Below are 16,423 nucleotides of genomic sequence, written 5' to 3' on the forward strand. Positions count from 1 at the left end.
GTAAAAACTCTACTGAGTATTGAAGTCTCTTCTCGAGAGTACTTTATAAAACATCTCCTGTAGATCCTGCTGCTCGTAATGTGATGAAGTATAGTATCTCTCCAAGTTGGTGGAATTTTTGGATTATTATTACCACATGGTTTGTATATCCAGGCAGCATTTGATGTTAATCATCATGGATACATATATGAAGAATGGATGATTTGTTATAAACTGTTTACTCAGCAAATGCACTGATAAAATAAAAGTTATACTGATCATAAGTTCTTTTGTCATCTATTTATCATTATCCCACAATGGCTTGACCTGCAACCTATTACTAATAGACCAGAAAACGATCTAATGTGTCACTGTAAAAATCTTTGCAAATTGACACAATGACTAATTTACCAGTTAAAAAAAAATTCCAAATCTATTACATCTGTAACAATACACTGTTGCTTTTCATCCAGTATAAATAAAGTACACTCTGCAACCTTGGATCAATAAACTACTTATCAAAGATGTAATTAACTTCATTTTACAACTCAAACAGTTCTAAAACTAGAAACAAACACAGACTTCATGTAACAATGTATTTATTTTTGCAAAATTCTACTTTTATTTTTCTGCAGTGAATTCTTGTCAGTTTGTTTAAGCAAAAAGGCACAAAAATGCTGAAATGAAGATGAATATCTGTGTTCTCCTTACTAGGCTGGCAAAGTACTTACAGTGCTGAGGAATTCCAGCTCAAGTGCAAATCACTATTGCGGTCTTGAGGGACTATTAGCCTTCAAGGGAGGGTATGGAGTACAAACCTTTGTTATCAGTTTTAAGTTGTGATGTCTTTAATGATGTCAAATGAAAAGACTGTTACATAAGTTTACAGCAAACAAACGTTCTTCTAGCACAACTACAAATAACAGCTTGTGTCCAACATTTTGTACACTAGACTCTTCCAAACTATTATGAGGAAATGATCTGAATCATAGTTTGTACTCGCTTAACACTTGTTCAAGTGTGCAGGCTGTTAGGGCTATTTGATATCCAGGTGCAGAATATTACTTGTAAGAGCCAAGAAAGTCTAACAGTCTGCAGCTTACACCACCTCTGAGTCAACAAGTCGTGATGAGTTCAGTTCTTGGTTTGGGCTCACTCAGCTTTGCTAGAAACTCATAAGGAGATAGCAGAATGGTCAGAAATGTTTTAGGGTAGCAGCACTGCTTGAAAATAAAGAATAAAAAAGTTCTATTTCAAATGAGACCATATGTACTACTTCTGATTTGCAATGAAAACAGGAAAAAAGCTGTATAAACTTCGTGAACTTTATTCATTTCTCTTTCTCTTTGTGTATGTATGCACCTATCCATTTGTTTTAAAGTCAGTTTTTCACTAAAGTTTATATTTTTCCTAGTTTATCTGACGACCAGACTTTTTGTACATACTCATTACTGTTGATGATAAAGCAAAGACAGTATTTTGCTTGAAATAGGTCTTTATAGAAGTCTTTATAAAAATTAACAGCATATAAAATGTTGGTTAGTTCTAGAGGCATAGTTATTGCTAACAAAAGCTAATGAACTGCAAAAAGAGGTCTTTCTTGGCTTTATTGCGAGAACATTTTCTGACTCAATTACACTTCTTGTAAAAAGCTGTTGAAATGTAGATAGATGTATGTTCAGTTTATATGGCAACACCTTTCTGATCAAATTTACAGACCAAAATCACACTTCTTCTTCCCTCCCCTCCATAGTCATAATTTAAAAGAATACATTAGTTTCCAACATTTTGTGTCATCTTTCCTCTGAATTCAACTGAAAGCTAAGACTATTTTCAATCAACTATGACGGATGAGTAACTTGAGATTTTGTACCAAGATGAATACTCCACATCGGGGGAAAAAAATGATAATCTGTTTCTGAGAAATCTTTCTTCGCTTTGTTTTTTCAGCTTGAAGTGCAATCTTGTTGTGTATTCCTTCCGAACGACAGCCTGCCTTCCCCAAGTACTATTGTATCGGGCGACATTCCTGGGACTGTGCGGAGCTGGTACCATGGGCAGGCCAGTATGCCTGGCACACTTGTTGTCTGCTTGCCCCAGATAAAGATTATGAGTGCTGGACACAAACACATGGAACCATTGCAGGAAATCCCATTTGTTGTGCTGAGACCCATCCTGGAAGAAGGTAGTGTAATAAACTCAAAAAAAACCCTTACTCTTTAATTCACATTTTTAACTGTTATGAAAACTATCTTCATTTATTTTGAAAACTTCTGATGTTGTTTTCACTTTTTTAGCAGTGTGTTATGTATTATTGATGGCCAGACATACTAATGACAAGGTTTGCCCCACGGAGATCAAAGTGAAACTCATCATCAGAGAGCTAGTTCTCTGATATGTTTTGTATGTTTGTTGAAGCCAAAAGAATTCAGAATTGTGATTTTTACCTTCATTGGTTTTGTCATTCGAGTTACAGTGTAGCCACTAACAGTTGGTCTGACACAGCAGGAGGGGGCAGTGAGTTGTGAATTCCAAGACAGAATGGAGGCAGGTTAGGAAAAACTGCTCATGTGCCATTGCTGGGGGGAGTAGGAATAAAAAAGTCTTGGGTCTAACATTCAGACTGGACATTAGGAAAAGGTTCTTCACTGGAACAGACTGCCCAGGGAAGTGGTCACGGCACGAAGCCTGTCAGAGTGCAAGGAGCACCTGGATGAAGCTCTTAGTCATATGGTATAATTTTAGGTAGTCCTGCAAGGAGCAGGAAGTTAGACTCAATGTTCCTTGTGGGTCCCTTCCAACTTGAGGTATTCTATGATTCTATGTAAGACAAGAAAAGAAATTCATAAATACAGCAGCCTATCAAAAGAAAACAACGCGACTTTATTGGTCACTGTGATAGGCAACAACTGTGTTCTGTCTTGTGTCTGTAGGGGTTGTAGCAAGGTTTTTGCAGAGATTTGAAGAAAAAAAATTGAGAAGATTTCTATGAGTATTTATGGGGGGATGCTCTTGTGCATGGGCTAAAGTTGAGAAAAAGTACAGTAGCTGTTATTTAAAAAGCTAATATTTGATAAAGGTTTGAGTTGTAGACCAATTTGAGGCAAGAATAAGTTTTTAACATTCCACAACTGATTGAGAAATGAAAGGAGGGTATAAGCCGTAAAGGACCTGGCAAAATACTTTTTTTTTTTTTTTTTTTTTTTTTTTTTTTAAAAAGACAGAGCCTTAGAAATAATCAAAGTAAGTATTAGGTGGATTTGCAGCAGTATTCTGAAGGAATACTGATGTAAAAATCTTGTTCTACAGATATTCATATGAAAAATTGTGTATGGGAAATAGGCGAGGCAAGTATCTCTAACAGTCTTGGGGTTTGGGTTTATTTTAATGGCATCCAGGGGATCTAGCCTTATATCTAAGTTTAACATTGCATGGAAAAGCCAATTGTTGTGGTTTAACCCCAGTAGGCAGCTCAGCCCCACACAGCCACCTCCTCACTCCCCCTTAGCAGGATGGGGAGAGAATCGGAAGGGTAAAAGTGAGAAAACTCATGGTTGAGATAAAGACAGTTTAATAGGTAAAGCACAAGCTGCATGTGCAAGCAAAGCAAAATATGAAATTAATTCACTGCTTCCCATGGGCAGGCAGGTGTTCAACCGTCTCCAGGGAAGCAGGGCTCCATCACGTGTAATGGTTACTTGGGAAGACAAATGCCATAACTGCAAATGTCCTCCCCCTTCCTCCCTCCCCCAGCTTTTATTGCTGAGCATGACGTCATATGGTATGGGATACCCCTTTGGTCAGTTGGGGTCAGCTGTCCCAGCTGTGTCCCCTCCCATCTTCTTGTGCACCCCCAGCCTGCTCGCTGAAACATCCTAACATGGTGTAAGCACTGCCCAGCAATAACTAAAACATCCCTGCATTATCTACCCTGTTTTCAGCACAAATCCAAAACATACTCCCATACCAGCTACTGTGAAGAAAATGAAGTCTGTCTCAGCCCAAATCAGTACATCGGTGTACAGTTAGTTCATTGTTTTATTCTTGAAGTATATTTGAAGAATTGTTGCTGTTTTGTGTATTTGTTCTAAGATGAAGAGAGGGAGATGCAGCAACTGTTCATGGCTTTTGTGACAGCATTTTCTGGGAAAACTATTGTCTTCTGCATACTTGCTGCTGAAACATAACTATGAAAAATTAAGTCAAAAGGATGTTCAAAAGCCACTCCTGCTATCTGAAATTCGTTTGGATTTGTGTTTTCCCTCTCCCTTTGTTCTGCCACTTACATTGGATGCTTTTCCTCCTTCCCGTATTTTGGATGCTTTTCCTCCTTCCTGTATTTTACCTTAACTCACGGCAACAAAAATAAAATTGCAGTTTTTAATAATGAAGGTCATATTAGAGATCCTGACACCTAATAGGGGGGAAAAAAAAGAAAGAAAAAAGAGAGAGAGGTATGTGTTTTTCCTAATAACTTTCAGTAGGAATGATCTAATTCGCTAATCATAGAGACAGTTAAAAGATAAATTTAACCAAATCTGTTGTTTGTTTTAAACTGATGATGTAATTTAATCCATTTATGAAAGTAAGAAGTCATTTGAATTTTGTCAAACCCAGATTTGAAAGCAAGATCCTAGTGAAAGAAAAGAATCCCCCTGGTTGGGATAAAGCCTATGGTAAGGAATTTATTTGTGTGTGGCTTTGTGCACTGGGAATAATGCCAAACAGAAGTTCTCACAATCTCGATATTTTTGATTCTCAAGTGGAGCTGTTGCCTTCTCCCATGCCAAAAGTCCCCCCTTAAACAGACTATTAAAAAGTTTTTTCAAAGCTTTTAAGTCACCTTCTGTCTTTCTTCCCATATAGAGGTAGATGTTTTTTATGGGCTTTCATTGGGAGAGTCTCTTAATTTCCATTCTGTCTTTGAACAAGACTTGAGGGACATACTATCATTCTTAAGACATGTTACCATATCTCTGGAATTATATTTATTCAACCTTGCTTTTTCTGGAAACTATTTTTTGAATCATTCCTTCTTTTATAAAGAAGATTTGAGTAAAAGGCTTTCTTACAAAGATGCATTGTTACTTTTAAGAAAGCTGTGTTCTCAGTCATATATTTTTCTTATTACATGAAAAACTAAAAGAGGAGGAAAAGGGAGCACAGTCATACTGTCATTTGGGGATATTGCAGCCTACTCACAGAGGCTTATTGACCTCAAGATGTCAACATAGTAAAAATAGCTTATACAATATTTCCACAATTGGGTCTTTCCATTTGTTTTCAGAGTTCTGATACGTTTATTTCCTGAGGTAATTGTAGTTTGTAGGAATACTTAAAAGAATATTTAAAGTACAGCACTTCGATTCAGAAACTTAATTTACCTTTGTCACACTAAGTAACTTACAAAAGAAATGGATTTATCTGTGTAAAGCAGACAGTCTGTTGAACTGCTGTTGAATAACAAATGCAACTAAGTTCATAAAAAGGTATTAAATTGCATTAAGTATTATATTTATGGTTCAAATCAATCAGGTGATTGATCCATGAGGTAGTATTCACAGAGGATATTAAGAGAGAATCGCAGAATCATAGAGCAGCTCAGGTTGGAAGGGACCTTGAGTGATCATCTGGTCCAAACTTTTGTTTGGTGATGAGATTATCCAGCATCCTGTCCAGTCGCATCTTGAAAACCTCCATATCCCTGCGAAGGTTGTTCCAGTGAATGATATCTCTTATAGTAAAAAAATTTTCTTTCTTATACCAAGATGAAAGCTCTCCTGGTGCAACTTCTACCTGTTGTCCCTTGTCTTCTCCATTTTGGACCCTTGTGAAGAGGGCGACCCCTGTCCTATTTATCGCTACCCTTTAAGTAAAATAGTTGCAAAGAAGAAATTAAATAGTTAGAAACTCAGCTTGATCAGAACTGAAATGTTTAGAGAACTGCTGAGGGTGAGTCGTGGCTTTCTGTGCATGCTTGTGTACATTCAGCTTCAAATACTTGACAGTTCATCTATATACTCTCTAAGTCCCAACCTACAGCGATAGGATAAATTGTGATAAATTTTCAGTTGGACAAAATATTTTGTTATGGTAGGACTTCTGGACTGCTAAGTGGCTTACAAAAACTTAAAATGCTATAATAGGAAAATAAATTCAAGACATGAAGGGAACTAAAATTTTGCTTTGGATAAAGCACTAAGTTTTAAAGTAATTATGAGAATGTTTTTGGCATCTATGAAATCTTCCTGTGTTTAGAAGTTTACATTTTTAATTATTTTAATTTAGAATCTTTTCCTGGCTCCCACTCACATTTTAAACTAGTTACTCTGTTTTGGTCTGTTCCCCCTGCTTCAATCCTGTTGTCATCACCTTTTTTTTTTTTTTTAACAATCCTTAGCTGGCGCGTGTAAAATGTTCCTCTTTGGGTTCATACCAGTAACTTTTATGAATTCATCTTTGTAGAAATGTTTGGTTAGGTCAGAGTAAGATACAGATATTTAGCTGAGACAGAGTAAAAGTACATTTTAGAAACCAGTGTTTAAAGTATCTTAAAATTGTTGTTGATATTGCTAGATATCATATTCATATTCTCATATGCATAGCACTATACTGACAGTCTTGTAAATCACTGTATTCCAAGCATTTAAATCTGAGGGGTGGCTTTTAGTTGTGAAATATGACAAAGTATATAACCTCACAGTGTTTTTTTAAGCATATGTTTAAACTCAATAAGTTGTGGAGTGACTCATAGGGAAATAGAAAATTAGGGCTTGTAATACTACCGTGTGAATTAATTGTAATGAAATGTAGTAGTTTATGACCTATACAATATAATAGAAGCATATATATTTCAACCTGCAAAAGGCAGTTAAATGTTTAAAGTGGAGCAGCAATATGTTCCTCGTTCTTACAAGTTATCATCTTGCATTAGATTTTTAAAAATTGTTCATCTTCAATATAAGAACTGAAAAATGATTTCTGTAAATTGTAAGGTGAATATCTGACCTGTAAGGTCACCTGTAAGGTGAATATTCAAATAGTGTGCTATCTGAGTTTATATTCAATGTCACCATCTGTTAAACATGGTAATTATTGTATTTAACTTACCTGTTATGGTTAATGACCATGTAAAATTAGTTCTCACATTTTAGTGATGTTCTTCAGTATCTGAATAGCAATGAAGATCTCCATAAATAACTTGTTAATGTCATATTCAGCTGTTAGAGGTCTCTAGGAGCTGGGTTTAAGTTAGAAAAGCCTGGGTGTTAGTGCTTGCATTTGAAGTCTGTGGAACTAAATCTTACCTGCTGAAAAGTGAGCTCTGACTTGGGCAAGACCCTTAGGGCTTTTGACCGGGTGCACCTGGGATATGCTGCCATACCACTGCTTCCCTGTTGCATGACTGGGAGGAAGTACAATAGTGACCTAACGTGTAATGGTTGCAATGTCTTTTAAACATTGCGTGTCACGCAAGAATGTGAGCGCATTGGAAATCCATGTAAAGACCCTGCAATGGGGGTACAGAAAGGGAAATGAAGACAGAATAGTCAAGATGCTTTTTGAAGATTGTAAAGGACACCTCTAGCGAGTCTGGGAATAGATCTCAGATCATATACATGATAAAGCTTTCATGATCTCTCTCCTACCATTACTAATGTTAAACAAACAAAATTTCTCCTTTATACAACTGTCAACATTGTGTACGCAACATTGCCTACAACTGCCATTTCTGCACTCTGTTTTTTAAAATAAAGAGCAAACATATAACAATTATTAGTATTTAAGTCCATTTATCAATATTGTATGTTATGCATATGGAAAGGCTTATGATGAACATTAACTCTAGCTAAGAAACAAAGTGCATCAAGTAACTACCAGAGAAAGTGCCTGCACATAGCAAAAATTTGTAATTATATATATTGGAAAAATAACTCAAAGACTCTGTAGGAAAGAAGTCTTGCTAAACTATTGCAAATAGCAGATAAATTATGAATGCCAGTTCTTTGAAAATTATTGGGTCTGGTTATTGGGTCAGTCAACTGCCCAAGATTCATAAATTTAAGAAGTTACCAAAGCAGTTGAAATATCTGAATGAACGGATTTTCAAGTTTTTTAAATCGGTAGTGATGTTTGAAGAAATTAAAAATAAAGATTTAGAGAGCGGTAAATCAGGAATTAAACAGAATCTTCAAACATACTAGGAGTTTTTCAGGTGTATCTTTTATAATCTTGCCCATAAGAGATGTGGAGTGAGTTCTAGTTCCACTGAAGGCGATGCCAGGTTTACTTGTGATATTTCAGTGTAAAAGAATCTCAGCAATTGAGTGACAAAACAATAGTATATGCATGAATGGGAAGGTTAGATGTAGAGAAAATATCTGCCAAGTGTGGCACTGGCTTTTTCTTCCTTCCTACTAATAAATAATTTTTGAAATAAATCCTATAAACAATGCTGCTTTTGATGTTTAGACATTTTGAATTAATTATTTAAATAGTTTCATAACACCAATCTGCAAATGAATGTAGGTAAAGTTTTTTAAAAAAACCAAAATAATAAAGCAAACATATGTACAAGAACAAAACAAGGATTTATCGGGTGGACAGTTCCAGTATAATGTTAGAATGGTCACATAGTGTGTGTGGACCTGAAGAAGAGGTAACTGATGATGTTAGGGGGAATTTCATAGCTGTAAATTTGCCATATCTTTACTACAGTGTTTGTTTAGCATACTGTGGTTTCTGTACATTGATAAAATTTGATTGGTATTTTCCTTTTAAGGTAGATAATGTACGCAGCACAGTAAAGTTAACATTCAGTATTTTCTTTGGAGATTCTTTCTTTCTAATCCATGAAATACAAGCTATGTTAATTTACTGTGGTGGTCACAGAGAAAAACAAAGTTAATGCATAGTAATTAGAAACATGTCATTAGAGTTGACTTTGCATTTGAATTTTTTTCCATCTATTACAATTAATATTTTGTATTCCTTGTCTCACTGAACTTGGAAAAAATACAGATTGCTAACTACTTTTAAATTTCTAATCTTAAACCTTTCCAAAATATTTTCAAATAACTTTGAGCTGAATTCTTCAGTATGCAATAGCTTCAAAATAAACTTTTGAAGTTTTAAGTTCTTACTTTGGATGAGACACACAGACTCCTCTGATATATACTCTTGACCATGTAAAGTTATTGCTGGTTCCACCTGTGGAGGAAACAATAGAACTCTTATTAAAATAATATGGTAAAAAGTTTGGATAAGGTTTAATGTTCAAGATTTGAGCCTGGAGTCATGGGTAAGAAGAGTCCAAGTTAATCTATTACCTCAGAAGTATGGGAGCCAGGCTTGAGAATCAGAACAGAAGATGGCAGACAAATGCAAGTGTACATTGAGATGGGCCCTTGGAGTCTCAAAAGGCAATAAAAATTCAAACTAGTGTATTTAAACAACACATGGGCAGTTTGTTTGCTGCCTAGTGTGGCCTACAGTCAACACTGTCCTGCTGAGAAATCACATCCCTAAGATGTCTGACAGAGCCACTTCCAGCTGGCTTCAAGGCGGACCTGCCGTTGGCCAAGGCCAAGTCCATCAGCAGTGTTGGTAGCACCTCCATGTGTGGGATCCCATGCTGGAGCAGGGAAAGAGTGTAAGGAGGAAGGAGCAGCAGAGACAACGTATGATGAACTGACCACAGCCCCCATTCCCTGTCCCCCTGGGCTGCTCAGGGCAGAGGAGGTTGAGAATTTGGGAGTGCAGTTGAGCCTGGAAAGAAGGGAGGGGTGGGGGGAAGGTGGTTTTAGATTTGTTCTTGTTTCCCATTGTCTGGGTAGGCTCCCTCCTAAATATAAGAAATGAAGTGCTCAGTGTATGTCTATAGTTTATTTTTACAAAATCCATCATCATTCTGTTCCTAGGAAGGTAAGTGGAGGCAGTGTGATAAAGGAAGGAGCTGCAGTGTGATAAAGGTCTCGCCTGAGTAGTGCGTTGGGATAGGCTTTACTCTGTGGCACCACTCTGTTGAGACGCAAGCTGTAAATATTTGGAAGAGAGATAATTCTCCTTTTTACTATTGAAACTTGTAAACACATATGAGTATATAATGTAAGGAACTGCCTTTGCCATCCATATGCTAAAATAAGTGGGGAGTGGTTTCAGGATAGTCCTCAGTTCGAGGAAAATTGTATAAAGCAAAAAATGTTCTATAAAGACTACGTTGTATAGTTTGGGGTTAAAATTCCCAATGAATTTCAATTTTTTTAAAAGTTGTAAAAAATTTCTTACTGTTGTTTAAATTTCGAGGTATAGAATGGAATTGATGGTTGAATTGTAGATTGAGATTGTAGGTTGAGGTTGTAGGTTGTTTGGTTGGACTCGATGATCTTAAGGGTCATTTCCAACCATGAAGATTCTGTGACTCTGTGATTCTGTGAATTATGTTTGTGAGTTTGGAATCAATTTAATGGTTGTTGATTGTACTTTCTGACTTCTAAGGGGGTTTAGGATAAGGCCTTTACTGAGTTTTGAGAACATAATTGTCTAGTTCTTATTATGCAATCATTTAACTGTTTTTCCTTCTTTTTAGGTGATGCTTTTCCGTGGACTATTAGTCTGCATCATTTCAGTATATATACTCTCCTTGGACAACAGATGACACTTAATTTAGTGGAGCCAATGGGCTGCACTTCTACTTTAGCTGTTACTTCACAGAAACTGCTTGCTTCGGGGCCAGAATCCAGACACTCATTTGTTGTCTGCCTCCATGTCGACCTTGAGTCCCTTGAAATAAAATGCTCCAACCCCCAGGTTGGTACATTTAATTGATTTATGAAAGGAAATTAAAAATAACTCGATTTAAGTACAGTTGTTCTGCATGTTGTTGAAGTGGGTCTCTTCTATCTTAATTTTTTTTTAACTGGGCCATCAAGATCAAGGTGGTTAGATTAAGATTTGCTTTGAAGCTCTCTCAAGTTTTGTAATTTAAACTCTTCTCAAAATGTAATAGCTACAGTATAAATGCATCTCTTAGCTGATGGAGTGAAATGAATTGCAGATGTACCATTAAATGCTATAGTGTTGTTCTGCTGTCACCATGGCTTCATATATTGAAGTGGTTTAATGTAATTTTTTACCATAGAACCAACATTTCTTCAAACAAAAGATGTTTTTTAGGCAATGGTATCCTTTAGTAAAGGAAGAAAACCCAGATGAATGTGTGTAAACAGAAGTTACCACCTCACTTATGTTTATTAAAAGGCAAAGATGTTGCTAGATTTGCAGAAAGTGCACCCTGTATTTTACTGACCTGGATCAAGTTTGCTGTAGTTCCAAATAGAGTAGGGATTTTTATGCCAAATTTTGAGCAATCTTGACTGCGATAATCTTGAATAACGCTTTCTTGACAGTTGCAACATTTCCAGTGGTACTGGAAAGAACACTATTGCTCAAGAACACTCTTGTGCTTGGGAATCACAAAGCTGTTGAGGTCTGAGTAGGGCTCTGCATTCATACACTGTCTGCTCCAAAGTTTTAGCCATATGCAAGATTTTTCAAAGGATGTCATGGACCAAATGGGCTGCTTATTGCTTCATTTAACAGAAAGAAAGGGAAAGAACACAAAGTATTATAATTTTGATCTGATACACAACACATCACATTTGTAAAGATTTATGGACCTATGGCCTAAGTCTAGGAGGTGTAATTTTAATGTTATCCCTTGTGTGTACTCATTACAATATGTTTCTCAGTCGCACGCAATTTTTCCCTTGCCTCATTCCATGTTATGTGAATGAAACAAGTGTTTTAAACTATGTATTTATTTTAGCCTCAATGTGTGGTCTCCTGCCCAATTCACTACCTTTCATCCAAGTTATTTCCGACTCATTTGCTATATGCCGTTGTCTTCTGTACTTGGGTAGGCTCGTGCTTACCAGGAGGAGGGTTGGTAGAGTGAGATTGCGCGCTGGACATGGCAAATTAAAATGGAGCAGCCTCAACAAGGCCTACTCAGACTTGTAAAGCTGTATGACAGTTGCGTTTGCACATATAAAGGATTGTCACTGTGCTAGAAATGTGTAAATGGGAAAAGATAAAATTATGGTTTTGCTGAAAAATTTCATTTTATATTTAAAGACTTCTGAAAGCTTTACTTTGCAACTTTGTAGTATTTCCATAGCATTTAATGAATTAATATGTGATTATTTTACAGCCTATGGAAACCTGCCTTACTCTGTATTAATTTTAACAGAACTGTATAAAATTCGTCTTGATATTGCAGTTATTCAGAAAATTGGCAAATATTTTGAGATGCTCGTGTAGCAAAAATAGTTTGCTACATTTGATCAGTACGTTCTCAGTGAAATTCCAGCAAATTGCCTGATCAACTGTGGGGTTTTTTTAAATCTCCAGTTAATCTCATGATTAATATACATAATACATTAATAGTATTAATTTATAAGTGGAATGGCATTGTTATAAGTGAAAGCCTTAAGTAAATTGGACTTGCAAATTAAAAAGAAAAACAGGTTAAGTAAAACACATTTTCCAGCTTTCCTGCCAAAGCATGATCGAATAATCTGTTTTGCAAGCTGTAAGAAAATATTTGCACTAAAAATTTTAAATTGCAAGCTCCATGTAAATCATATTACAAGTATAGTGAAAAGTTACAAGGAAGTTGTACAGTTGGATATCAGACCAAATATTGTTGTCTTAAAGGATGTCCTTCTATACTGTGTTATTTATTTACTGAAGTATTGTAATGACCAAAAGGATCCAGACAAATTATTTGAGATTAGTGAAGATTCTTGAGCTGTACGATCTCCCTTACTTGGCCTTTCTGCTTTACTTATGCAAAAGGGGGAAAAAAAACCCATCAGTCATCTTTAACCAGATGTTCAAGAACAGAAGATGGAAAATACAGTTACATAAACAGCATTTGATAGTTATAAATTCACATTAGAGTAACGATGCAATTTGATTCGTTAGAATGGCGGGCTGTATTTTTTTCTATAGATGACAGCCTTTAAGTAGATGATACTTAGTGCATTTGTTAAATGGTAGCAAAGCTGAAATATTTTATTGTATGACTATTATGATTTAATATGAAACCATGATCTGATGGTTTTATCCCTTTAAAGTCAATAGATACTTCCAGTGTGTAAAATTGCCAGGATATTGCCTTTTGGTGTAGTTTTCAATTTTGTAGTAATGTGTGATTTATTTATTTTTTTAAGTATAAAATGCTGTAATATATTGAACATTACAGATTTTGCCAAGTAGTCAGTGGGGTCTTACTGAGTTATGTGTGGTTTTGCTGGGGAGGGTGTGGAAGCAGTGAGAGAGGGGAAACTTTTCTTAACAAATACTGGCAGAGTTATTCCTATTTTTGTCATACCATTTTTCTTCTCTTTGAATAGAGTGTACTAAAAATAATTATTATATATTAAACTGTTATGCTCAAAAATTCTTATAAAGGAGAGAGGCCTTACACTTACATTAGCTCTTCTAATAGAATCAGAAATAGATTTTCAAAATGTCATGATTTATTCCCATCCAGCAACTAAGCACCACACAGTTGTACGCTCACTCTCTCCTCCCTGATGAAATGAGGGAGAGAATCGAAAAAGTAAAAGTGAGAAAACTCATGTGTTGAGATAAAGACAGTTTAATCAGTAAAGCAAAAGCTACATGCGCAAGCAAAGCAAAATATGAAATTAATTCACTGTTCCCATGGGCAGGCAGGTGTTCAGCCATCTCCGGGAAAGCAGGGCTCCATTATGCATAACCGTTACTCGGGAAAACAAATGCCATCACTGCAAAGTCCCTCCTTCCACCTTCCCCCAGCTTTATACACTGAGCGTGTTGTCATATGATACGGAATATCCCTTTGGTCAGTTGGGGTCAGCTGTCCCAGCGGTGTCCCCTCCCAAGTTCTTGTGCCCTCCCAGCCTGCGCGTTGGTGGGTTGATGAGAGAGGCAGAAAAGGCCTTGAGGCTGTGTAAGCACTGCTCAGCAATAACAAAAACATCCCCCTGTTACCAACGCTGTTCTCTGCACAAATCCAAAACATAGCCCCATACTAGCCACTATGAAGAAAATTAACTCTATCCCAGCCAAAACCAGCACACAAAATCTTAAGATTACTCACTTGAAAAGGTGCAACCAACAAAAGCAGTAGAAATCTTTCCATTTTAATGAGTAACAACCATGGAATAAAATTAAGTGTATTAAAAATAAAGACATTAGCTCCTAATTTGAAGTTTTAACATTTTATTTACCTGTAGACATGTGCTGCCTTTTTTTTTTTAATGAGATTTTATTGTGAGGCTTTTTGGTATTTTCTACTTTTTAATTCCATGAAAATCATCTCCTTCTAGTCAAAACGTGCCTCTTGGTGAACTTGCTGTCTTGTCTCTGGTTTCAGAGCAGGGTCATATGACTTGGCTGGCTGGTTGCTGGCCATGTTCAGAGAGATAGCTACTGCTGTCTGAAACAGACACTCTTTCAGAGTTGCTGCAAAGATTCTAGGCTGAGCAATTTAAAAAAAAAAAATCTCCCTGATAACAAGTAATTAATAGGTTTAATGATTATGACTGATTAAATTCTTCAGTGTTGGATTAGCTGGTGACAAACCTCTTCACTTTGTGTATGAGCATGTATGTAAACACAGAAGTTGCGTCATTCCTTCATTTGGGTTATTTTGTGCCTTTATAAATAGTAGCATAATTAAATTTCTGGAAGCCTTGCTTCATTAAGACAAGTATGGCTTAAATTATCTTTAGGTTTCTTGACCAAAAAATATTTTGAGGGAGGGGAGGTTGAAAGCACGTATGATTTGGATATGTGCCTGTATCCTATTAATTTTCTAGATACTCTTTTGCCAGCTTAAGTGTCAACACCAGTTAATGTTCTATTACTCAATCAATCAGATGGACGTTATTAGTTGATCTTCCTGAGTTTGATGGAAGAAACTTGGGAAAACTTAGAAATCTGTAATTACTAATTTAAAGCCTGCCAGTGCATATCAGAGTGCTATGGACACAAAATATTTTCAAGCATAACTTTTTGCCACAGCCAGAGTTGTTATTTGTCTGTAGGTTGTTCTGTATACAAAGGCAAAAAAAGTACTGAGAAGTTTATCTCCTTTAAGGAAAAATTCTGTCTAGAGCATATATGACCTGCTCAGTGTAAGCCTTGAAACTTCAAAAGAAAATCCAAGATGAATTAAGAAGGTTTTTATAAAATTCCAGCACATCACCTCTTAAGAAAGGACTGTAGCGTGTTCTTTGAGACTTCATCACACACTCTCACGCACAAAATCAAGTACTGTTTTATATCAAATGTAGATTGACAGCAGTGTTTTTCTGCATCTGTTCTGCCCACATAAGAAGCCAGCTTCATAGAGTAGATGTGTCCTGAGGCTTAAAGTTCTTATAAATATGAGAATTTCCATTTTTTATAATGGCAAGTTGGGTATGGTATCCAGCTGTGGATCTGCTTATATATTGTTTGCAGTTTTCTCTGAGCATGTTTTATACCGTATATTGCAGTATGTTGTCATACAACTTCTGTGATTAATGCTTATTTACAAAAACTTGTGTAAATATCTTAGAACTGAGTCAAACAATGTGCAAGTTAAACAGTTGTTTCTGAATATTGGAATGACATATGCCAGGAAACTGTTGAGTTCGATAGTAGATAGTCTTCCTAAAACATAAAATGGTTTCATACACTGTGTGAGATCATTATTTTAATACCATTTAAATGAATCATTTTTGCATTTTTAATATTTAATAAAGTTAATGTTTGCCTTTTTCTAGAGGCAGTATCTACACATATGAAATATACCACAAATTACCTTTGTTTAATTTGATATTAGTAAAAGTTTTACAAGTCTATGTTCTTGGTTATGTTTTTATGAGCTATGTACCATATGTTTAGACAAAGCACGGAATAATTTTATCAAAATCACTATATTGTAACTGTTGTTAATTATTTTAATTGCAATATAGTTGCTTATCAGAACATTATAAATGGTGAGAAGTTCGGTTTTGCTACATTCTAAGTCTCGGTGGAGGACTTTGATTTTTTTCCTTCACCTCATTAAGGAAAGTTTCATCTTAAAAAAGGCTTTTTTTCCTTTTAGGTGCAGCTTCTGTATGAACTGGCTGAGATCACAAGTAAAGTTTGGAATAAAATTCAGAGGAAAGGAATTCTATATCAATCTTCTGTCTACACTGAAACCACGTCAGGACCAGTTCCTCCCAGCTCTCCAGTTAAAAGTAGCGTTGGTACTGCTCCACCGGATACCAGCACATACAGCCCATCCGCTGACATTGGGACTACTACAGAGGTAGGCTTTCTTAAAAAAAAATGTCCTGTGAGTTCTGACTTACAAGGCGTGGTCAAGTAAGAATCAGAAGGATCAGAAAGAGTAGTGGTG

At 36.1% G+C, this 16,423-nt stretch overlaps 1 protein-coding gene across 3 annotated transcripts in view; it reads left to right on the forward strand.

The window, feature by feature from the left end:
* Window positions 1-16,423, forward strand: part of VPS13B (vacuolar protein sorting 13 homolog B) — a 479,360-nt gene that overhangs the window by 246,138 nt on the left and 216,799 nt on the right. For all 3 annotated transcript variants that reach the window (XM_063327260.1, XM_063327261.1, XM_063327262.1), the window contains exons 23-25: window positions 1,930-2,164; window positions 10,568-10,788; window positions 16,127-16,333. In XM_063327260.1, the coding sequence (XP_063183330.1) occupies window positions 1,930-2,164; window positions 10,568-10,788; window positions 16,127-16,333 (663 nt within the window). The remainder of the gene's footprint in view (window positions 1-1,929; window positions 2,165-10,567; window positions 10,789-16,126; window positions 16,334-16,423) is intronic.

This window comes from Chroicocephalus ridibundus, chromosome 2 (genome assembly GCF_963924245.1).
Source record: "Chroicocephalus ridibundus chromosome 2, bChrRid1.1, whole genome shotgun sequence".
Taxonomy (NCBI): domain Eukaryota; kingdom Metazoa; phylum Chordata; class Aves; order Charadriiformes; family Laridae; genus Chroicocephalus; species Chroicocephalus ridibundus.